The sequence below is a fragment of the Peromyscus californicus genome, unplaced genomic scaffold (assembly GCF_007827085.1).
Source record: "Peromyscus californicus insignis strain IS unplaced genomic scaffold, ASM782708v3 Scaffold_7__1_contigs__length_154581171, whole genome shotgun sequence".
Taxonomy (NCBI): domain Eukaryota; kingdom Metazoa; phylum Chordata; class Mammalia; order Rodentia; family Cricetidae; genus Peromyscus; species Peromyscus californicus.
In genome coordinates, this window is record NW_026294595.1 from 65,446,457 (window position 1) to 65,466,037 (window position 19,581).

At 37.7% G+C, this 19,581-nt stretch overlaps 2 protein-coding genes across 2 annotated transcripts; both read right to left on the reverse strand.

Annotated features, from left to right (window-relative positions):
* Positions 1-252: 252 nt before the first annotated feature.
* On the reverse strand, positions 253-1,197 carry LOC128101860 (olfactory receptor 4A16-like). Its single transcript, XM_052725283.1, has one exon. The coding sequence runs from the start codon at positions 1,195-1,197 to the stop codon at positions 253-255; it is 945 nt and encodes a 314-aa protein (XP_052581243.1).
* A 16,968-nt stretch (positions 1,198-18,165) lies between these two features.
* On the reverse strand, positions 18,166-19,119 carry LOC128100929 (olfactory receptor 4A16-like). The gene has a single exon (XM_052723666.1). It carries the CDS (start codon positions 19,117-19,119, stop codon positions 18,166-18,168), a length of 954 nt encoding a protein of 317 aa, XP_052579626.1.
* Between the last annotated feature and the right edge of the window lie 462 nt (positions 19,120-19,581).

Below are 19,581 nucleotides of genomic sequence, written 5' to 3' on the forward strand. Positions count from 1 at the left end.
TTAAAAAATAGTAAACCCATGTTTTCTATGCCCTAATTAAAATAAATTAAAAAATAGCTACAATATTAGCTTAGTTCTCTCATATGTAATATGCAAAAAATCCATTAGATTAATTTTAATCTCAATGGAAAATTGATTCTACTCCTCACTGGCTTTGTGTAAAGAAAAGCATACCTAAAGAATTCCCTGAGCATACTGCATAATATTTACTAGAATTTATTAACTATTTGTAGCTTTGGAACTAGTACATATTCAGCAAGGAAACATTCTTAATCTTTTCATAGTTAATCTTTCACACCAAAGTTTTTCCATACAATTTTTCATCTCTGAATTTCTCAGAGTGTATATTAAAGGATTCAACATGGGGGTGATAATTGTATAAACTACAGTCAGGGATTTATCAATAGGAAAGTTGGAGACAGGTCTAACATACATGAAAATACAGGGAACAAAAAAGAGGACAACCACCATGATGTGGGAGCTGCAGGTGGACAGGGCTTTACGCCTCCCTTCCTCACTATGTGTTTTAAGAGAGTTTAGAATAATCCCATAGGAGACTAAGAGAAGGATAAAGACAGTCATACAAATTGCTCCACCATTGGCAACTACAGTGAGGCCAATTAAATAAGTGTCAGTACACGCTAATCCCAGCAATGGGTACATGTCACAGATAAAGTGATCAATGACATTGGGGCCACAAAAAGGAAGGTTGTAAACAAAGATAACTTGAACAAAAGAGTGGGCAAAGCCTCCAGCACAGGCTGCCACTAATAGGAGAATGCAAACCCGACGATTCATGATGGTCATATAATGCAGAGGTTTACAGATGGCCACGTAGCGATCATAGGCCATGAATACCAGGAGGAAGACCTCAGCACCACCAAATAAGTGCTCTACAAAGAGCTGGCCTATACAAGCTGAAACTGAAATTGTTCTTCTGTTGCAGATTAAGTCCATAATCAATTTGGGTGAGAAGGCAGTGGAATAAACAGCGTCCAGGAGTGACAAACAGGCAAGGAAGAAATACATTGGGGAGTCCAAAGAGGGGCTGGCAATCACTGTCCCCACAATGAGCAGGTTGCCCACCATTGTCACGATGTAGATAAGTAAAAACATGATGAACAATGCTTTTCTCCCAGCAGGATCCCGAGTGAGACCCAGCAGGACAAATTCTGTCACATTGTTGCTCTGCCCCATTTAGTCTTACAAGGGTAGATTCAGAGATAATGACTCAGGATAACACCTGCCATGAAATTGTGAACATGAACAAGAAACATTTTATCATCAACAGCATTCCTCAGTTTACAGTATCCTCAGTTTTTAGATGTGAATCCCAAGTGATTTTTAAAAAGCATCTAGCAAATTTCTTTTCCACCATGCACCGTTGATGTGTTGATAACACTATTTCTCTTTTGGTGATTTTTGTTGAGCCCCCAGCAAATAGGTTTGTTGTCAAGAGTTAAGTGGATCTTTGTATCTAAGACCAAACAAAAGTTCCACAGTTATTAATATACTTAGACTTCTTACTTAAAATAATTTAACATAATTTTTCATTTATGAAATAAATCATTTTTTCATAAATGTCAGCGATGACAAGAAAAGGGTGTTAATTTTAAGAAATCCATCCACTTGGTTGAAAATAAATCTAGAATACATCGACTAACATAAAGTCTATTGTTGGAGTTGGGTGTTATTTTGTGGGGAATATCTTTATAATACTATCTATGTAGCTCCCAGACAGCTCTGCTCCAGGAACATCCATCTCAAAGCTGTAATACTGTATCTAGACATTCTGTCATAAACATCTCAAATGACTTTGGTTTTTTTTTTTTTTGAGATTTCGTATGAAATTTCAAGAAACTTGACTTTAAATTGCATCAAAAAGTTATAATAGAATACTTAAATTGGAGGGCATATCATGTGATTCATTTTAAAGATTTGATCACACCTTTAATCCCAGCACTCAGGAGGCAGAAGCAGGTGGAATTCTGTGAGTTCGAGGCCAGCCTGGGCTACAGAGTGAGTTCCAGGAAAGGGTCCAAAGCTACACAGAGAAACCCTGTCTCAAAAAACCAAAAAAAAAAAAAAGTCTACTATGATTTTTACTTAAAGAATTAACATTCTTATTGAAAACTCATTTAATAAATAATTTAATATAGTTCATAAAATATAATAATTATAATTTAAAATAGTAATTTTATGAATCTGGGTCATAGCAGGTAACAACTCTATATGTATTTCCCAACAGCTTTGCAAGGATCATTTTAAGGTTCAAAAATAAAAGGCCATGTCAAGAGTCTAGAACACAGTATACATTTATTTTCTTACATCCTAGCACATTTCATAATAAAATACATTTGTTAATGAACCCCAAATAAATAGATTTCTTTCTTAAAAATCATATATAATACCCATAACTGAGATGATGATGTATTTTCTATTGTTACACATGCACTAACATATAGCATTTATTACTTGACCTTGTGTAAATTAAGCAATAATAACATTCTAACACTGGATACAGCATAAGATGTGCATCCCAGTTAACTTATTGTTGTGAAACCTTAAGTTTCTTTTTTTATTCAGAAATTACCAAAGAGACTAATAAGCCATTGGCTCTGTTCAGTATAAGAATATTTTTGTATCCCTAGGCCTTTGTCTCAATAATTGATATCCTGAGTTTTACTTTGATCCAGAAATCATTCTTACCTGTAAAAAGGGTGACTGCAATATATATATTGCATATATATATGTAGAATATATAAAGATTTTTATAGACAGATACAAAAGAGCTTGACTAAAATGCAAATACTTACTCTATAAAGTAGCTGCATATTCATGCCTTCTATGAAAATATTTTCAAAAAGAAACAATGTTGGTATACTTGTACAAGTGTGTAAAAATCAACCAATTTAAACAACTGATTTAAATATTCCTTATCATACTTACATATCTCATCATGTTCAAGTCACAGATTTGTAAACATTATATCAGGATTTTTCTGTTCACATCATAAATTTTATATTATGAAGAGTAGTGAGCTACTCTCTCTTGCCAAGATCCAGGTCATTTTCTCTAGAGATTTTTCAGGGGGAGAAAGCAGCTGAGGAATGATTGATTTCCTAATCTGAATTTGTTCCAAGTGTTCTGGCTGCAGCCCAAAGAAGGAAGAAGGCACAGACGTTTTCCCTAACATCCCCCTAGCAAAATTCAGTCTTACTGTGATGACCAGGTGCTCTCTGCCCGAGAATCTCCGAGGCATGAAGGCTAAGAGCTTGCAAATTCAGTGTGTTCTAGTCTATATTCTGATTCTTGGAAGACAGTCCAGACTTTAGTAGAAGCAAAATAGCTCATCCGAGCCTCAAACTGATAGAAAGCTGTATGATTAGTAGCTGCTGGAAGACTGAGAGTTGTTTTTTAAGGATGTGTCCCCAGTAGGTATAACTAGCTCCAGTGGATGGCCACACACCCAAGAGCATATAGGCAGCCTTAATTGTACTCAGTGGGTTAGAAAATAAATGAATGAGGATACATTTTTTGTATGGATATGGAATGACAGTGGATCTGGGAAGGGAATAAGAGAAGAGGGTAACTATGATCAAAATACTAAGAACAAAATTCTCAAAGATTCAACAAAAATATTTTAAAAGAAAATTGTATTAAGTGTTAACATATATAATGTTGAAAGAAAACACCTAAGAATGAAATAATACATTTTCTTGGAGTTAACCATCCTCAATGGCTCTTTTCTGTTGTTGTTGTTGTTTTCAGAGCTGAGGACCAAACCCAGGGCCTTGTGCTTGCTAGGATGGGAGACTTCAATGGCTCTTAATGTCTTCCTGACTCTTCTTCAAGATAGCTCTCTGAGCCCTGAGAGGAAGGGATTGATGAGGATACCCCATATGGACTGACTGTTCCAAAATCTCTCACTCTCACGTTGATCTCTGCATTAGTTCCATCTGCGGTAGGAGGAGAAAGTTTCTCTAATGATGGCTGAGCAAGGCACTGATGTATGAATATAGCAGAATGACTTTAGGAGTCCGTTTATTGCTATGTTCCATTAGTAGAACAGTACTATTTGGTTTTCTCCCAAAACAACAGGACTGATGCACATATGAACTCAAAGAGTCTGTGGCAGCACACACAGAGCCTACACATGTTCAAGCCAAATGGGGTCCGTGCACTGAGGAGGGCATCGAAACACAAACTCCCATTCCTTTCATCAAGAAGCTAGCTGCAACTGACCCCCACTTGCAAGGGAAAAATTCATTTCTCCAGTGGGGTCTTACTGTGTCTAGTAACCACATTTCAGGGTAGGCCCTGTGCCCATAAGTAGGTGACCAACACAAAATGGTGGTGATTTTATAGACTCTTGGCTTTGTTTGCATTTTTTTGGTTCTACTGGCCTTTTGTCTGTATGCTTTCTGTTCTTGTGTTTTTGTGGTGTGTGTGTGTGTGTGTGTGTGTGTGTGTGTGTGTGTGTGTGTGTGTGTGCTTCTTGCAGTTTTTCCTTTTTTAAAAAAATCTAGCTTGTTTCTCTGTTTGCCTTATAAAGAGAAAGAAATGGCATGGAAGTAGGTGGATGGGGAGGAAGAAAGGATCTGGGAAAAGTTAGGGGATGAGAAACAGTGATCAGAATACGTTGTATGGAAAAAAAACAATAAAAAAGAAACCACACATTTTCAACAACACACAGAGAAAATACATCAAAATAAAAGCCAAAAATATTTTGAGGTTTACAATGATGAAAACACAATGGGTGATGGCTTATGAGCCAACCAACGACTTTTAATCCTGGATTAAAAAATTACCACTATTAAAGACACTGTGCAGCAGGTGTCACTTTAAGAAGTTACGACTTAGCATAATATTCTCATAGTCCGCATCATCTCAAATGATGTCAAGACATTCTATACAGAAGGATGACGCCTGGTGGTTGTGGCACACGCCTTTAATCCCAGCACTCTGGATTCAGAGGCAGGTGGGTCTCTAAGTTTAAGGCCTGCATGGTCTATGGAGGAAGTTCTAGTCTAGAACAGCCAGGGCTACACAGAGAAACAATGAAATCCTGTCTCAAAATTAAAGGAAGAAGTTGAAGGAGGAGGAGGAAGGTAGAGGAGAAGAAGAAGAAATGAATGAATGAGTGAATGAATACATTCTTGAGATCTGAAATGTGTAATGCCCTAATGATGAGAACAGAGGATAGAAAGCAGTCCGGCAGTTTTTAGACTAAACTTTAAAATTTAGTGATTCTTCCTCTTGTGCTTATCAATTCTGTCTTTGGCCAGAAGCCATAACTGTCCTTTCATCTAAAGGCAGTTTGGTTTTGTCCAGAAGTGTCAGAAAAGTCTAGAGGCACTAATTAGTGCTATCCTTTTACACAGCAATGTATATAGTTGCCCTTAAAAATACATGTGTGAATGTTCCTCAGATCCCAGTCCAGACTCCTGGATGGAGAGGCACATGAACACAGTTGGGACATCAGGACTGATCAGTTCATCCCACACTTCAAACAAATCAAGCCTTATTAACCTCTCAACAATGACCCGGAGTAACAACCTTTTCATGGGACCTGCTGTTCCTCTACAGTGGCTTACGTGCTTCCTTTCTCTGAAGCACTCATTTAGAACCTACAATACCTCCTTGTTAAAGATCACCTTCCTGTTGTCTTGGAATGTATTCTCTGAAATCACAGAAGCCTTTGGCCTGGAGTAGCGTTGGTTGCCTTTCAGTGTTGGGACCACAGACCTCCAAGTAATACTCACCTGAGGTGGGAAACTCCCATTTCTCTAAAGGAGTCAAACCCCCATTTTACCCCACATCACAGCAGTGCATTGTCTATGAAATGGAGATGAGTGCAGTGACCAATATTCTATTTCTTTCTACTTTTAGTTTGCTGTCTTTATTTTCTGTGGTGATATTTTATTTGTACTTTAATAAATAAAGCTTACCTGAAGATCAGAGGAAAAGGCCAGCCTTTATAAGTAAACAAAGAAGTCAGGCAATGGTAGTACACGCCTTTAATCCTATCACTTTGCAGACAGGAATCTGTCTGGATCTCTGTGAGTTCAAGGCCACACTGGCAATAGAGCAAGGTATGATTGCACACACCTTAAATTCCAACACTAGTTAACCATGGAGGTCTGGAGGTCTGTACAGACAGGAAGGGACAGAGCTGAGCAGGAAAAGGAAGCGATGTAGCTGGACAGAGAGAGGAAATCAGATGGCAGAACAGGAAGGCATATAGGTATGGGTAGACAGGAGTAACTTGCATTTGGAAGCTGCGAAGTTGGTGAGGTAAGGTTAGCTGTGGCTTTCCCTATTTCTCTAATCTCTCAGGTTTTCACCCCTATATCTGGCCCAGTGGTGGGGTTTTTTTTGTTTTTTGTTTTGTTTTGTTTTTTTAATAAGACCACTTAGAAATTCGTCTACAATTTTCCATATTCTTGCCCTCAAAATTCAGATCTTCAGCACCTATGACATTCAGGCAAGCAAACCAGGCTCTACTATTCTCTGCTTTTACTTTTCTTCCTTATGCTCCCCTTTCACTTAGAAACTGATGATTTCTCTGGAAGGCTGGATTAAACCTCTTCTGTCTTTCAATACAATGTGCATAGTTTCTCCTTGATCTATGGGATATGAGATGAATTTGTGCTTGGACACAGCTCTTATACAGAGGGGCTTTCATTGGAGGGATGAAGGACATAATAAGAAAAGTCAGAAGAAGAGAAATGATGGGTAATGTGGGTATGAATATGAGCAAATACAATGATATATATGTTTGAAAATATCACAATGACATCCATAGTTTTATATTTTGTCTATAATATTAATGAAAAATTAAGATCACCAAATATACAATAATTTTGACAATATTACATTCTCATGAAATATTAATAATTGTATTAGAAGCAAAAGTTTATAAATTTTAAAACTTTTCCCATCAAGAGAATATTGAAAATCTAAGCTTCTATAAACCAAACATAAAAGCATGCAAGCTCATAAAAGAAACACTACAGCAACTAAATTCACATATTGACACTCACGCAGTGACAGTGGGTGACTTCAATACCATACTCTCGCCAATAGACAACTCATCTAGATGAAAGCTGAACAGAGATATGTTGGAGCTAAATGAAGTCAGAAACAGATACTTACAGAATATATCTCCCCCCCAAAATAAATACCTTCTTCTCAACACCTCGTGGAACTTTCTATGTAATTGACCATATACTGGGATAGAAAGCAAGTCTCAACAAATAAAAGAAAATTGAAATAATGCTCTGTATCCTATCTGGCCACCACAGATTAAATCTGGATATCAATCAACAATAGAAATAACAGAAAGCTTGTAAGCTCATGAAAACTGAACAATTCACTACTGAATAAAAATGAGTCAAGAAAGTAATTAAGAAAGTAAAATCTCAACCATCCCATTCCCTGAACAGGGATGGAGTGGGAAATCAGTAAAATAGATACCATGATAGAGGAAGACATCATGGGGATAGAGAGAAACCAAGTGCTAAGGGAAGTTCCCAGGAATCCCCAGGGATGACCCCAACTTGGACTACTAGAAATAGTAGAGAGGGTGCCTGAACTGAACTAACTTGCCCCAGAGATCAGATTGGTGAATACCCTAACCGCATTTTCTCCAGCGACTGATGGAAGCAGGTGCAGAGATCCACAGCTAGGCACCAGGCAGAGCTCCAGGAGTCCAGTTGATGAGAGAAAAGAGGGATTCTATGAGCAAGTGCATCAGATCATAATAGGGAACCTGCAAAGACAACCAAAACAAACTAGTCGGAACTCATGAAAGTTGGATCAATGACTGTGGAGCCTGCATGGGACTGGACTGGGACCTCTGCATGTCAAGACCATTGTGTAGCTTGATCTGCTTGGGAGGGCCCCTGGCGGTGAGATTAGAATCCATCCCTGGTGCATGAGCTGGCATTTTGGAGCCCACTACCTATGATGGGACACCTCATGCAGCCTTGAGGCAGGAGGGACTTGGACTTGCCTCTACTGGATGTGCCTCCTCATGAGAGGCCTTGCCTTCTTGTTGTGGGGAGTGGGGAGTGTAGAAAAATTTCTAAATGGTCTTATTAAATAAAAAAAAGGAGCCAAATATAGGGGTGAAAGCCTTAGATCAGGGAAATGGGAGAAGCCACCAGTCAACCTTACCTTACCAACTCTGTAACTTCCAAATGTGCACAACTTCCTGTCTACCCAGGCTTAATATGCCTTGCTGTTCTGCCCTCTCATTGGCTCTCTTAGCCCAACTACCTCACTTCTTCCTATACAACTCTGTCACTTTCTGTCTATACAGACCTCCAGGTCTCTATGGATGGTACTGGGATTGAAGGCATGTGTCACCAGGTTTAGCTCCCTAGTGTGGCCTTGAACATACAGAGATCTTGCCTCCTATGGGATTAAGGGCATTTGCTGCCTGACTTCTTGTTTACTTAAAGTGGCTGGTATTGGTGAAATTATTAAGGCCACTCCACGTAGTTAAAAGGAAGATTTATTTAGTGGGTAACTTACAAATGAAGGGATAGGTAGGTCACGGGGTCTGGGGAAGGTGTATCTCAGTCCAGTGGTGTTCTCTGGAGCTCTACTTGGTCAACCTCCACCGTCCAGGGTCCAGGAACCAAGAGAGAGCTGGCTCATCCAGATCTCGGGTCTCCAGGGTCCTCCCTTGGCCTCGCCTTGTAGGTGTGACAGTTGCCGAAGCCTCAATGAAGGTTGAAACTTCCAGATCAAAGCTGGAATGGCTACCCACTACAGGCTGGCCTTTTCACCCTGATCTCCAGGCAAGCTTTATTTATTAACATACAAATAAAATATCACCACATTTCAGCACAAATAAAATATCACCATGGGGGGTGGGGTTGAGAGGAGGAGGCTGGGGGGGGGTGTGGGAAGAGGGAAGAGGGGGATCTTTGATTGGTGTGTAAAATGAATGGAGAAATTTTCTTTTCTTTTCTCTTTTTGGATTTTTTGAGACAGGGTTTCTCTGTGTAGCTTTGGAGCCTTTCCTGGAACTCGCTTTGAAGACCAGGCTGGCCTCGAAATCACAGAGATCTGCCTGCTTCTGCCTCCCGAGTGCTGGGATTAAAGGCGTTGCGCCACCACCGCCTGGCGAAATTTTCTTAATAAAGGGAAAGAAATTAAAATCTTTTTTGAATCCAGTGAAAATGTAAACACAGCATACCTACAGTTATGGTGCAAATGAAGGTTGTTGGAAGAGACAAGTTCATAGCACCACATGCCTACATTAAAAAACTGGAAAGATCTCATACTGGTAACTTAACAGCACACCTGAAAGCTCTAGACCAAAAAAGAAGAAATAATGCCCCAAAGAGTAGATAGCAAGAAATAAACTCTGGATTAAAATCAATAAAATAAAAAAGAAATATAAATAATAAATGAAACAAAGAATTGATTCTTTGAGAAAATAAATAAGATTGACAAACCCAAAACTAAATTAACCAAAAAGCTGAAGAAGATTCAAATTAGCAAAATTAGAGATGAAAAATTGGACAAAACAACAAATACCAAGAATAAATATAGAATCATGTGGATATATTTTAAGACTCTATATGCCAAAAAATTGGAAAATCTAAAAGAAATGGATAATTTTTTTGTATATACCACCTACCAAACTTAAACCAAGATCAGAGAAGCTGTTGGACAGTGGTGACTCACGCCTTTAATCCCAGCACTCTGGAGGCAAAGACAGGCAGAACCTGAGTTCAAGGCCAGTCTGGTCTATAGAACAAGTTCCAAGATAGACAAGGCTACACAAAGAAACTGTCTTGAAACAGAAGGAAGGGAAAGAAGAGGAAGAGGAAGGAGGAGGAGGAAGGAGCAGGGAGGGGGAGGAAAAGGAGGAGGAGGAAGAGTGGGATGAGAGGGAGGAAGATGAAGGAGGAGGAAGGAAAAGGGAGGGGGAGGAAAAGGAGAAAGAGGAAGGAGGAGGAAGGAAAGGGGAGGAGGAAGAGGAGGAGGAGGAGGGTTACATTCTTGAGATCTCAAGTGTTCAACACCATAAGGATGAAAACAGGAGAAAGAAAACAGGCAGTTTTTAAACAGAACTTTAAAATTTAGTCATTCTGCCTCTAGTCCTTAACAATCTCACCCTTGGCCAGAAGCCATAAATGTCCTTTCATCTAAAGGCAGTTTGGCCTAGCCAGAAGTGCCAGAAAAGTCTAGAGGCATTAATTAGTGTTCCCCTTTTACACAGCAATGTATATAGTTGCCTGTGAAAGTGTGTGTGAATGTTCCTTAAACCCCAATCCAGACTCCTGGATGGAGAGACACATGAACACTTCATAGTTTAACAACAACTAAGTTGTCATTTGTACTTACCATGAGAGGGAAAATTAGTGTCCTCCAATGGAGTGACAGTTGGTATGTGAACCATTCTAGAGAAGACCTCATGTTTAGGAGTAGTTTATTCACATAATGAACTCTACAGTTTTTTAAATGTGCTTCTATTTGGCTAAAATTTGGTGTTTGTTTGTGTATTTGTTTGTTTGTTTTGGGATGTGGTTTGTTGGTTGGTTGGTTGGTTGGTTTAGGGGGATTTTGTGGTTGTATTAGACCTTTGTTTGTTTTCCAGAAATAACTTAAAGTTGAGTGGGTAGGCAGGGAGAGAGGATCAGAAAGGACTTGGAGAGGAGAAGAACATGTTCAAAATATATCTAAACTTAAAAATTGTTTTAAATAATAAAAAGTGTCCTGGAAAGACAAGGGATACAAGGAACATACCTCAACATAATAAAGGTGATCTACAGCAATCCCAGAGCCAACATCAACCTACATGGGGATAGAAACAAAGTATTTACACTAAAATTTAAAATAAGACAAGTCTAGTCTCTTCATACCTATCCAGCATGGTACTGGAAGTGTTATCTAGAGTAATAGGACAACTGGAGGAGATCAAAGAAATACCAATAAGAAGGGAAGCAGTCAAAATATTGTGCACATAAGGAACCCCAAAATTTCTGCCAAGAACCTCCTACAGCTGATAAATACTTTCAGCAAATTCTATACAAAATTAATACACAAAAATCAGAAGCCCTCCAGTATACAAATGACAAGTAGACTGAGAAAGAAATCATGGAAGCAACACCTTTCACAATAACTTCATAAAACGTAAGATATCTTGAGGTAACTCTAACCAAGCAAGTGAAGGACTTGTATATTAAAACTTTAAGACACTGAAGAAAGAAATTGAAGATAATACTAGAAGTAGAAGGATATTCCATGCTCATGGATCACTTGGATTGATTTGGTAAAAATGCCATTCTATCAAAAGCAATTTACAAATTAAAAGCAATCGCCATCAAATATTCCTCACAAGTATTCATAGAAATTAAAAGGAAAATTTTCAGCTTCATATGAAAACACACACACACACACACACATACACACACACACACACACACACACACACACACACACACACACACACCATTCAAACAAACAAACAAAAACACAAAATATCTAAAATAATCCTGAATAATTAAAGAATTGCTGGAAGTTATCACCATTCCCAACCTCAAATTGTACTACAAAGCTATAGTAACAGAAACAGCATGGAATTGGCAAAAAGTATGCATGTTGATCAATAGAATTGAAGATTCAGACATAAATCCACACACATAAAGACACTTGGGTTTTTTTTTAATAAAGAAGCTAGAAATACACACTGGAAACAGGACAGCATCTTCAACAACAGTGCTGGTCAAACTGGACCACTACATGTAGAAGAGTCAAAAATCAAGAATCCAGATCCATACTTAGCAACCTGCACACAACTGACCTCCAAATGGATCAGAAACCTCAACATAAAACCAGATGCCTTAATCCTGAAAGAAGAGAAAGTGAGGAATAGACTAGGGGTCATTGGCACAGGAAATGACTTTCTGAACAGAACACTGTTAGCACAGTTGGGAAGAAAACAATTAATAAATGAATTTTATTTACTCATGAAATTCAAAAGTTTCTGCACAAACAAAAAGACACTATCATTTGGGCAAAGCAGTGGGTACAGAATTGGAAAGATCTTTACCAACTACACATCCAATAGAGAAATAATATCTAAAATATTCAAAGAACTCAAAAGAACTGAACATCAGGAACAAATGGTCCAATTTAAAAATGGGTTATAGATCTAAAAAGAGAATTTTCAAAAGAGGAAATGCAATTGGCTAAGAAACCCTTAAATAATTATTCAAAATCCTTAGTCATCAGGGAAATACAAATCAAAATCACTTTGAGATTTCATCTTACACTAGGCAGAGTTGTCAAGATCAATAAAACAAATGGGAGCTGATGCTGGTTAGGATGTAGAATAATGGGAAAACTCATCCATTGCTGGTTGGAGTACAAAATTGTGCAACCACTGTGGAAGTCACTGGGGTACTTCCTCAGAAAGCTGGTAATTGATCTAAATCCAGATCCAGCTATATCACTCTTGAGCTTGTATCCAAAGGACTCTACATCTTACTACAGAAGCACTTGCTCAGTCATGTTCATGATTGCTCTATTAAAAATACCCAGAAATTTGAAACAAACTATATGTCCTGTCACAAATAAATGGGTAAAAATGTTGTACATTTACACAATGAGACTTTACTCAGTTGTTTTTAAAAATGAAATTTGCAGGTAAATCTGGATTTAGAAAAAAAATCATCCTTAGTGAGGTAACCCAGACAATAAAAGACAAATATGGTATGTATTCACTTATATATGGAGGTTATCCTTTAAATCTTCTATAAGCAAGCTACAATCCATATAACTACAAAGGTTAGGTATAGATTAAGGGGCTGGAGGAGAGGATTGGATCTTCTTGGGAAGACAATATAGAGTAGATAGTTAAGGATTGATGAGGAGAGCACTGGAATGGGAGGTGTCAAATAGGGAGAGGGAGGGAACAAGGAATTTAGAAAAGGAATATGGGGAGGGACAGCTAAAACTAAGGGCCACATGAGGGAGTTGTATGAAAATCTAATACAGTAAAGACTTCCTCTAATAGATACATACAGGAAGGTGAACTAAATGAAATAATAATGGAGGAGACAGAGCCCCAGCTAGTCCACACTTTTCACCAAATGAAGCTTCTAGTACCAGGAATGGATTGCATCTGTTTGTGTTGTTGGTCAAAGGGGTCCTATGGAGACCCCCATAAAACCAAACTATTGACAAGGCTATTGGAAGCTCTCCACAAACTGACAGTAGGGTTCGATTGCTGAAGATAATACCTACACAACTCATTGGACACCTAGATGTCAAAATGGTGCCTACCTAGAGCCTCACCCTTATGGACTAGTGTTCATGGTTCTCAAAGCACTCTCCATGTTATGAAAAGAGAAAGGTAAATAGCAACCAAGATTCAAAACCTTTGATCTACAATGATGACCTGCATGCAAAATGAGCTAGTGCAATAGTAGCACAAAGCTTGTGGGATTTACCAACCATTATTTGATTAGATTTAAGTCCCACTCTATGAGATGGAACCCATTACCAATACTGCTTAGATACCCAAGATCCTTAGTCTTGTTGTTCTAGGAACCTAGGGCAAAACCAAATTCTACTGTTCTATAAAAGGAACATAGCAACAAAATGACTTCTAAGGACATTCTGCTGTACTCATAGATCAGTGCCTTGCTCTTCCATCATCAAAGAAACTTCCTCTGACAGTAGATGGGAGTAAATGCCAGGTGGACAAGGTGTAACTTGTGTGAGAGACCTTGAAACACTCAGTTCTAGATGAGATGTCTTCATCAAATTCTTCACCTGAGGGTTGGGGTGCCCCACTGAAGAGGAGTGACAAACATTATAAAAGCCAGAGGAATTAAAGAACATCAAGTAAACAAGGCCTTCTAAGCACAGCAGGACTGATGAACATATGAACTCACAGAATATGGCAGCATGCAAAAGGGCCTGAGCAGGTTTGTACCAGATGGGGTCACAACACTGAGAATGGAAGTAAACACAAGCCCACATCCCTAACCTGAAACTATCTCCAATTGATAATCATAATGAAAAATTAATATTCTCCAAGGGAGTCTCACTGGTATACAAACCACTCTCAAGGCCAAACCCCATCACTAGCAGTAGATAGCCAACATAACAGTAACTCATTGGTATATTTTGAAGTTTTTTGGTTTGGGTTGCCTTGTTTGTTTTTTGTTTTGGTTTTGTTTGTTGTGTAGTTTTGCTGTTTTGTTTTATTTGTATTTTTGTTTTTGTCTCATAACGCTTTGTCCAGGCACATTTTTCTTTATTTCATCCTTTCTTCTTTTCTCTCTTTCTTTTTTCTTACCCCATAGGTAGTTTACTTATATATTATGTTATTCTATTTTGTATTTTTAGGGAATTTCTATGCATGCCAGTGTGTGTGTGTGTGTGTGTGTGTGTGTGTGTGTGTGTGTGTGTGTGTGTGTGTGTTTCTTGTGTTTTTTCTTTGGCTCTGTGTTTTTCTGTTTGTTCATTTGTTTGTTTGATTTTCCAGTTCATGGTTTATATGGCTTTTATAGATATGATAGGATGAAAGGGTAGATTATTGAACCTACTTTTAAAGAGCAACAACTTAAAAATGTTTTACATTGCTATGGATTTTAGTTTATTGATACAAATTTAAAGTTAATTTTGCTGTACTGTATGTATATTTCTACTCTTGCTTAAAGTATTTTGTTTGTGTAACTCATTTGAAATTGTAGTGTATATTAAGAAATACAGGTTAATAATTAGTCATCTATGATAATCACACTTATAGTCATTTTAGTTAAGTTTTCTAGGTATACATAGATATATTTTAATTAGGTAGGTAATCTCTAAACACTCAAAGACCTACAGAATATGGCATCTAAAATGTTTTTAAAAACTTAGACTTTCCTGGATAACAAGACACATCTGCTCCTGGCAGCACCAATTTACTTCAAAGAGGAAGATGGGTGTCAAAGACACTCCATGTGGAGTTTATCTTCTTCTTGGCAAAAAATAGCCATTTGGGCAAGAACCTGTTCTTGCCTGGACTGTTTGACAATATGTTGTAGAAAGTTAACATGCAGGACCCTTAGGAAGGTGACCACTGAACTTTGCAAGGAAGATGGTCTTTTAAGTTCCTGCTTCACAGAAGAAACTGCCAGATATTCTACAGGACACAGCGAGAAGTGACTGAGAGACTCTAAGCCTATAGGCTGGAGATGGATGCCCCAAAGTTACAGAGGAACTTTGGATGACTGTCCAGGCAGGCAGCTATCTCTGTTATTTCTGGAATTTTGGAAGTTGCTTACAATGCACTTCCTGTTTATTTAGGTAATACTATATCGTTCTGAGGTCTTTGATGTAGTTGAAGACTAGATAGTTATATTTATAATTTTCCTTGGTTATAATAAATGATAAATTATATATGAAACTTTAGACTCACAAATATAGGATAGATAGAATATTTTCTTTAATTTTGCCAAATACAAATAGACTAGATATTGTAACTATAATTCTTGCTTGATAACTGTTCTATTATATGTAATTTTACTATGTTAAAGTTAAAACCTTCCTTTTTGTTTAGATAGAAAAGAGGAAGTGCTGTGGAATGTTGTTCTGTATGTTGTGAATATATGTTGTTCTGATTGGTTGATAAATAAAATGCTGATTGGCCAGTAGCCAGGCAGGAAATATAGGCTATATACAGAGGTGTCTGCAAGCTGCACAGTATGGTGTGTGGTAGATATAGTTCTTGCAGTACAGACAAATAAAGGGTTTTTGGACCACATGCTGCTTTAGTGGAGGCATAGACCCATTGCTTCTGAGAGTTGGATATGGAGACTGAACTAGCCATCTTCTGTAACTAGGCAAAGCTTCCAGTGGTGGAACTGGGACATCAACCCAGCCACAAAACCTGCAACCTACAATGTGTCAGTTCTCCAATATGTGCTGATAGAATAGTGGCATAGAATATTGGGAGGAGCCAACCAATGCCTGGTCTAAATTGAGGCCCACTCATTGAGAGAGAGAGCCCATGCCTAACACCACCTGGATGGCCAGAAACCAGAGGCTGGATAGCCCAGAGACCTAAGATAGAACTAAATAGGACTGGCAAAAAAAAAAAAAATGAAATTATTCCTAATGATATTCCACTCTACTTATAGACTGATGCATAGCAAAATCATCATCGGAGAAGCTTCATTCAGCAACTGATGGGAGCTAATTCAGGAACTCACAGCCAATTAGGTAGAGCTCAGGGAATCCCATGGAAGAGGGGGAGGAGGAAATGTAGGAACTGGGGGTAGGAGGACACCAGAAGACATGGTCCACATGATCAACTAAGCAGGGCTCATAGAGGTTCACTGAGACTAAATCAACAATCACAGAGCCTGTATGGGTATGAGCTGGATCCTCTGCATGTATGTTATGGTTATGTATTTTAGTGTTCTTGTGAGACTCCTAACAGTAGGTGTGGGGGGTCTCTCTGACTCTTTTGCCTGTTTTGGGGACCCTTTTCCTCCTACTGGGTTGCCTTGTCCAGCTTGATATGAGAGTTTGTGCCTAATTTATTGTACCTTGTTATGCCATCTTCAGTTGATATCTCCAGTAATACCCCTCACTCTTTTCTGAAGGGAAATGGAAGAGTGGATCTGGGGGAGAGGGGAGCTGGGAAGGAACAGGGAGGAGTGAAGGGAAGGGAAACTGCAGTTAGGATTGTATGAGAGAAGAATAAATACAGTATTATAACTTTTTAAAATAGTAAAAGTTCTAAGATACACTATAACTAAGGAATTAAGTGTATTATTATACATTAGTCTTCTTCATCCTATATTTCTGTACTTGCTACTTCATGTCATCTGACTAAGGGTTACAGTTGTCTAGGTAATATATATATATATGTATGTGTATGTGTGTGTTTAATAATATGTGTAACATCTAAGTATATATACATTATATATTATGCATATATGTGTATATTATGATATGTAATACACACACACACACACACACATATATATATATATGTATATATATAAACCTATCTGTGAGACTGCTGCTGAGGTTTAAGATGTTGTTATACAACAGCAGAAGATATGGGAAACTACATGAGATGGTGAGAATTAATTCACTCAAGGATCTTAATTATGTTTATTTATTCATCAAGATATATATTTATGCTACTTTTTATTTCAAAATAAGATCCAATACATGTAAAACTCCTGTGAAGCATAAGCAAAGCTTCTATAGCATAATGAAAGACAATTAGTATGTGGCTTTTTTTCTGATTCTCCAAGATGACTTCAGACTGAGAAACTTGCTTTTTTATATAAATTGACAAGCAAAATATTGATATACCAAAATAAATTATTTCAAAATCTGTCAGAAAATTTTTGAAATTTATTACAACTTTTAGGAAATATTATGTTAATGGAAATCATTTCTTTACTATTTCTTCAGTATCATGCCTAAAACAATGAACAACACTTGTTCTTTACATGGAAAGATTAAATGCATTAACTACTAAGAATAACTAAAAATATATTTACAATTTGACTTTGCAGATTTTTCTGTAGTTTGGATATGTTGTTATTCTGAACCATAGACCAGCAAACAACACTGTCCATTGGTTGTGATATTAAACCAATTACATCTGCTAACAAAGTACCATAAACTAGAAAGATAAAGACACTGATGTAAGCAGCAATAGTACCCTAAAACAATGGGCATGTAGCTAGGTAATCAGCTTTACTGATAGAACAGTAAGCCACTCAGTTACTAAGCATCTCATTGGTTCCAGAAATGTGTCTATTGCCAACAGTGTGAACGATGATACGTAGACAAAAATGTCTTTTCTTCACTGGAAAAAAATTAATTATTTTCTTGATCTTAACTAAGAAAAATGAAATTAACTTAGAATAATTTTTCTTTTAATAGACTTAGCCTTTATAATATTCCCGAAATTATCTGTTAAATTGTTTCTTACCTGAGATGAGATCAGGCACACTCAGGAATGTATGGCCATATACTTAATTCTAATTTCAAGTGATTTTTTATGATGTTATGTTTCTTATGGATTTCTTTAAAGAAAATAATCCATATAGATACATTGAAATAGTTCCATTATCCCTGCTTAAGACTTATTATTGCCTGTTAATTACTTTACAATTACTAGCACATTCGGTTACTGGAAATTCTTATTCTATCTGTAGATAAAACTTTACAGAATAGGTTTTCCATAGACTTTTTAATCTCTGAATTTCTCAAGGTATATATTAAAGGATTCAAAATGGGAGTAATAATTGTATAAAAAACAGTAATGGATTTATCCATAGAGAAGTTGTAAACAGGTCTAACATACATGAAAATACAAGGAACAAAAAAGAGGACAACTACCATGATGTGGGAACTGCAGGTAGATAAGGCTTTGTGCCTTCCTTTCTGACTGTGAGTCTTAAGAGATCTTAGGATGATTCCATAGGAGATTATGAGAATAATAAAGACTAAAATACATATTGCTCCACCATTAGCAACTACAGTGAGGCCAATGAAGTATGTATCAGTGCATGCAAGTCCTAATAATGGATACATGTCACAGATAAAATGATCAATGACATTGGGACCACAGAAGGGAAGGTTGTATACAAAGAGAAGTTGAGCCACAGAATGTGCAAGGCCTCCAGCCCAGGACATCACCAACAGGAGGAAGCAAGCACGCCGATTCATGATGATCAAATAATGCAGTGGTTTGCAGATTGCCACATAATGATCATAGGCCATCACCACCAAAAGGAAGACCTCAGCACCACCAAGTAGGTGCTCTAAAAAGAGTTGAGTCATACAAGCAGGAAAGGAAATGGTCTTTCTATCACACAGCAAGTCTACCATCAACTTGGGTGAAATAGTAGTGGAATAAACAACATCCAGGAGTGACAGATAGGCAAGGAAGAAGTACATTGGGATTCCTAAGGAGGGGCTGGCAATGATTGTCCCCACAATGAGCAGGTTACCCACTATCGTCACAATGTAGATGAGTAAAAACATAACAAATAATGCTCTTTGCCCAGCAGGGTCCTGAGTGAGGCCCAGGAGAACAAACTCTGTGACATTGGTTCTCTGTCCCATTGACTCTTTTTTAAAAGTCTTGTTTTGCTGACTACAAGTCTTGAACAGATCCTGCCATGAAGTTGTGATCAATGACCATCAGTTCACTATGACATAAACCACATCATCATTATCTGTTCCACAGGTGAACCGGCAGTTTATATTTAATAATCATTTCTAGTTCCTCTTCCAATGAGCCCAACACATCTTCTGTTAACTCATTCCCCTAAGAGGATGTTGTTGAGCCTACAAATACAATGTCATATGTCAAGATGCAGTGGGCAGGTTAGCTTGGGTTTTATCCATCTTGTCCTTATTTTTCCAGGAACCACCTGTTTGATCAACTCTATGTATTGTTCTCTACATTTCATTCATTCCTGCCATTTACTCATTATGTTTTTTGTCCTCAACTGCTTTGGGGTTGAATTGTTCTTATTTTACTAGATCATAAGATGCATTATTAAGAGAGATCTTATGTAAAGT

Bases quoted from the DNA above. Each gene is read 5' to 3' on its own strand.
- LOC128101860 (XM_052725283.1), bottom strand. From the start codon at position 1,197: ATGGGGCAGAGCAACAATGTGACAGAATTTGTCCTGCTGGGTCTCACT.
- LOC128100929 (XM_052723666.1), bottom strand. From the start codon at position 19,119: ATGGGACAGAGAACCAATGTCACAGAGTTTGTTCTCCTGGGCCTCACT.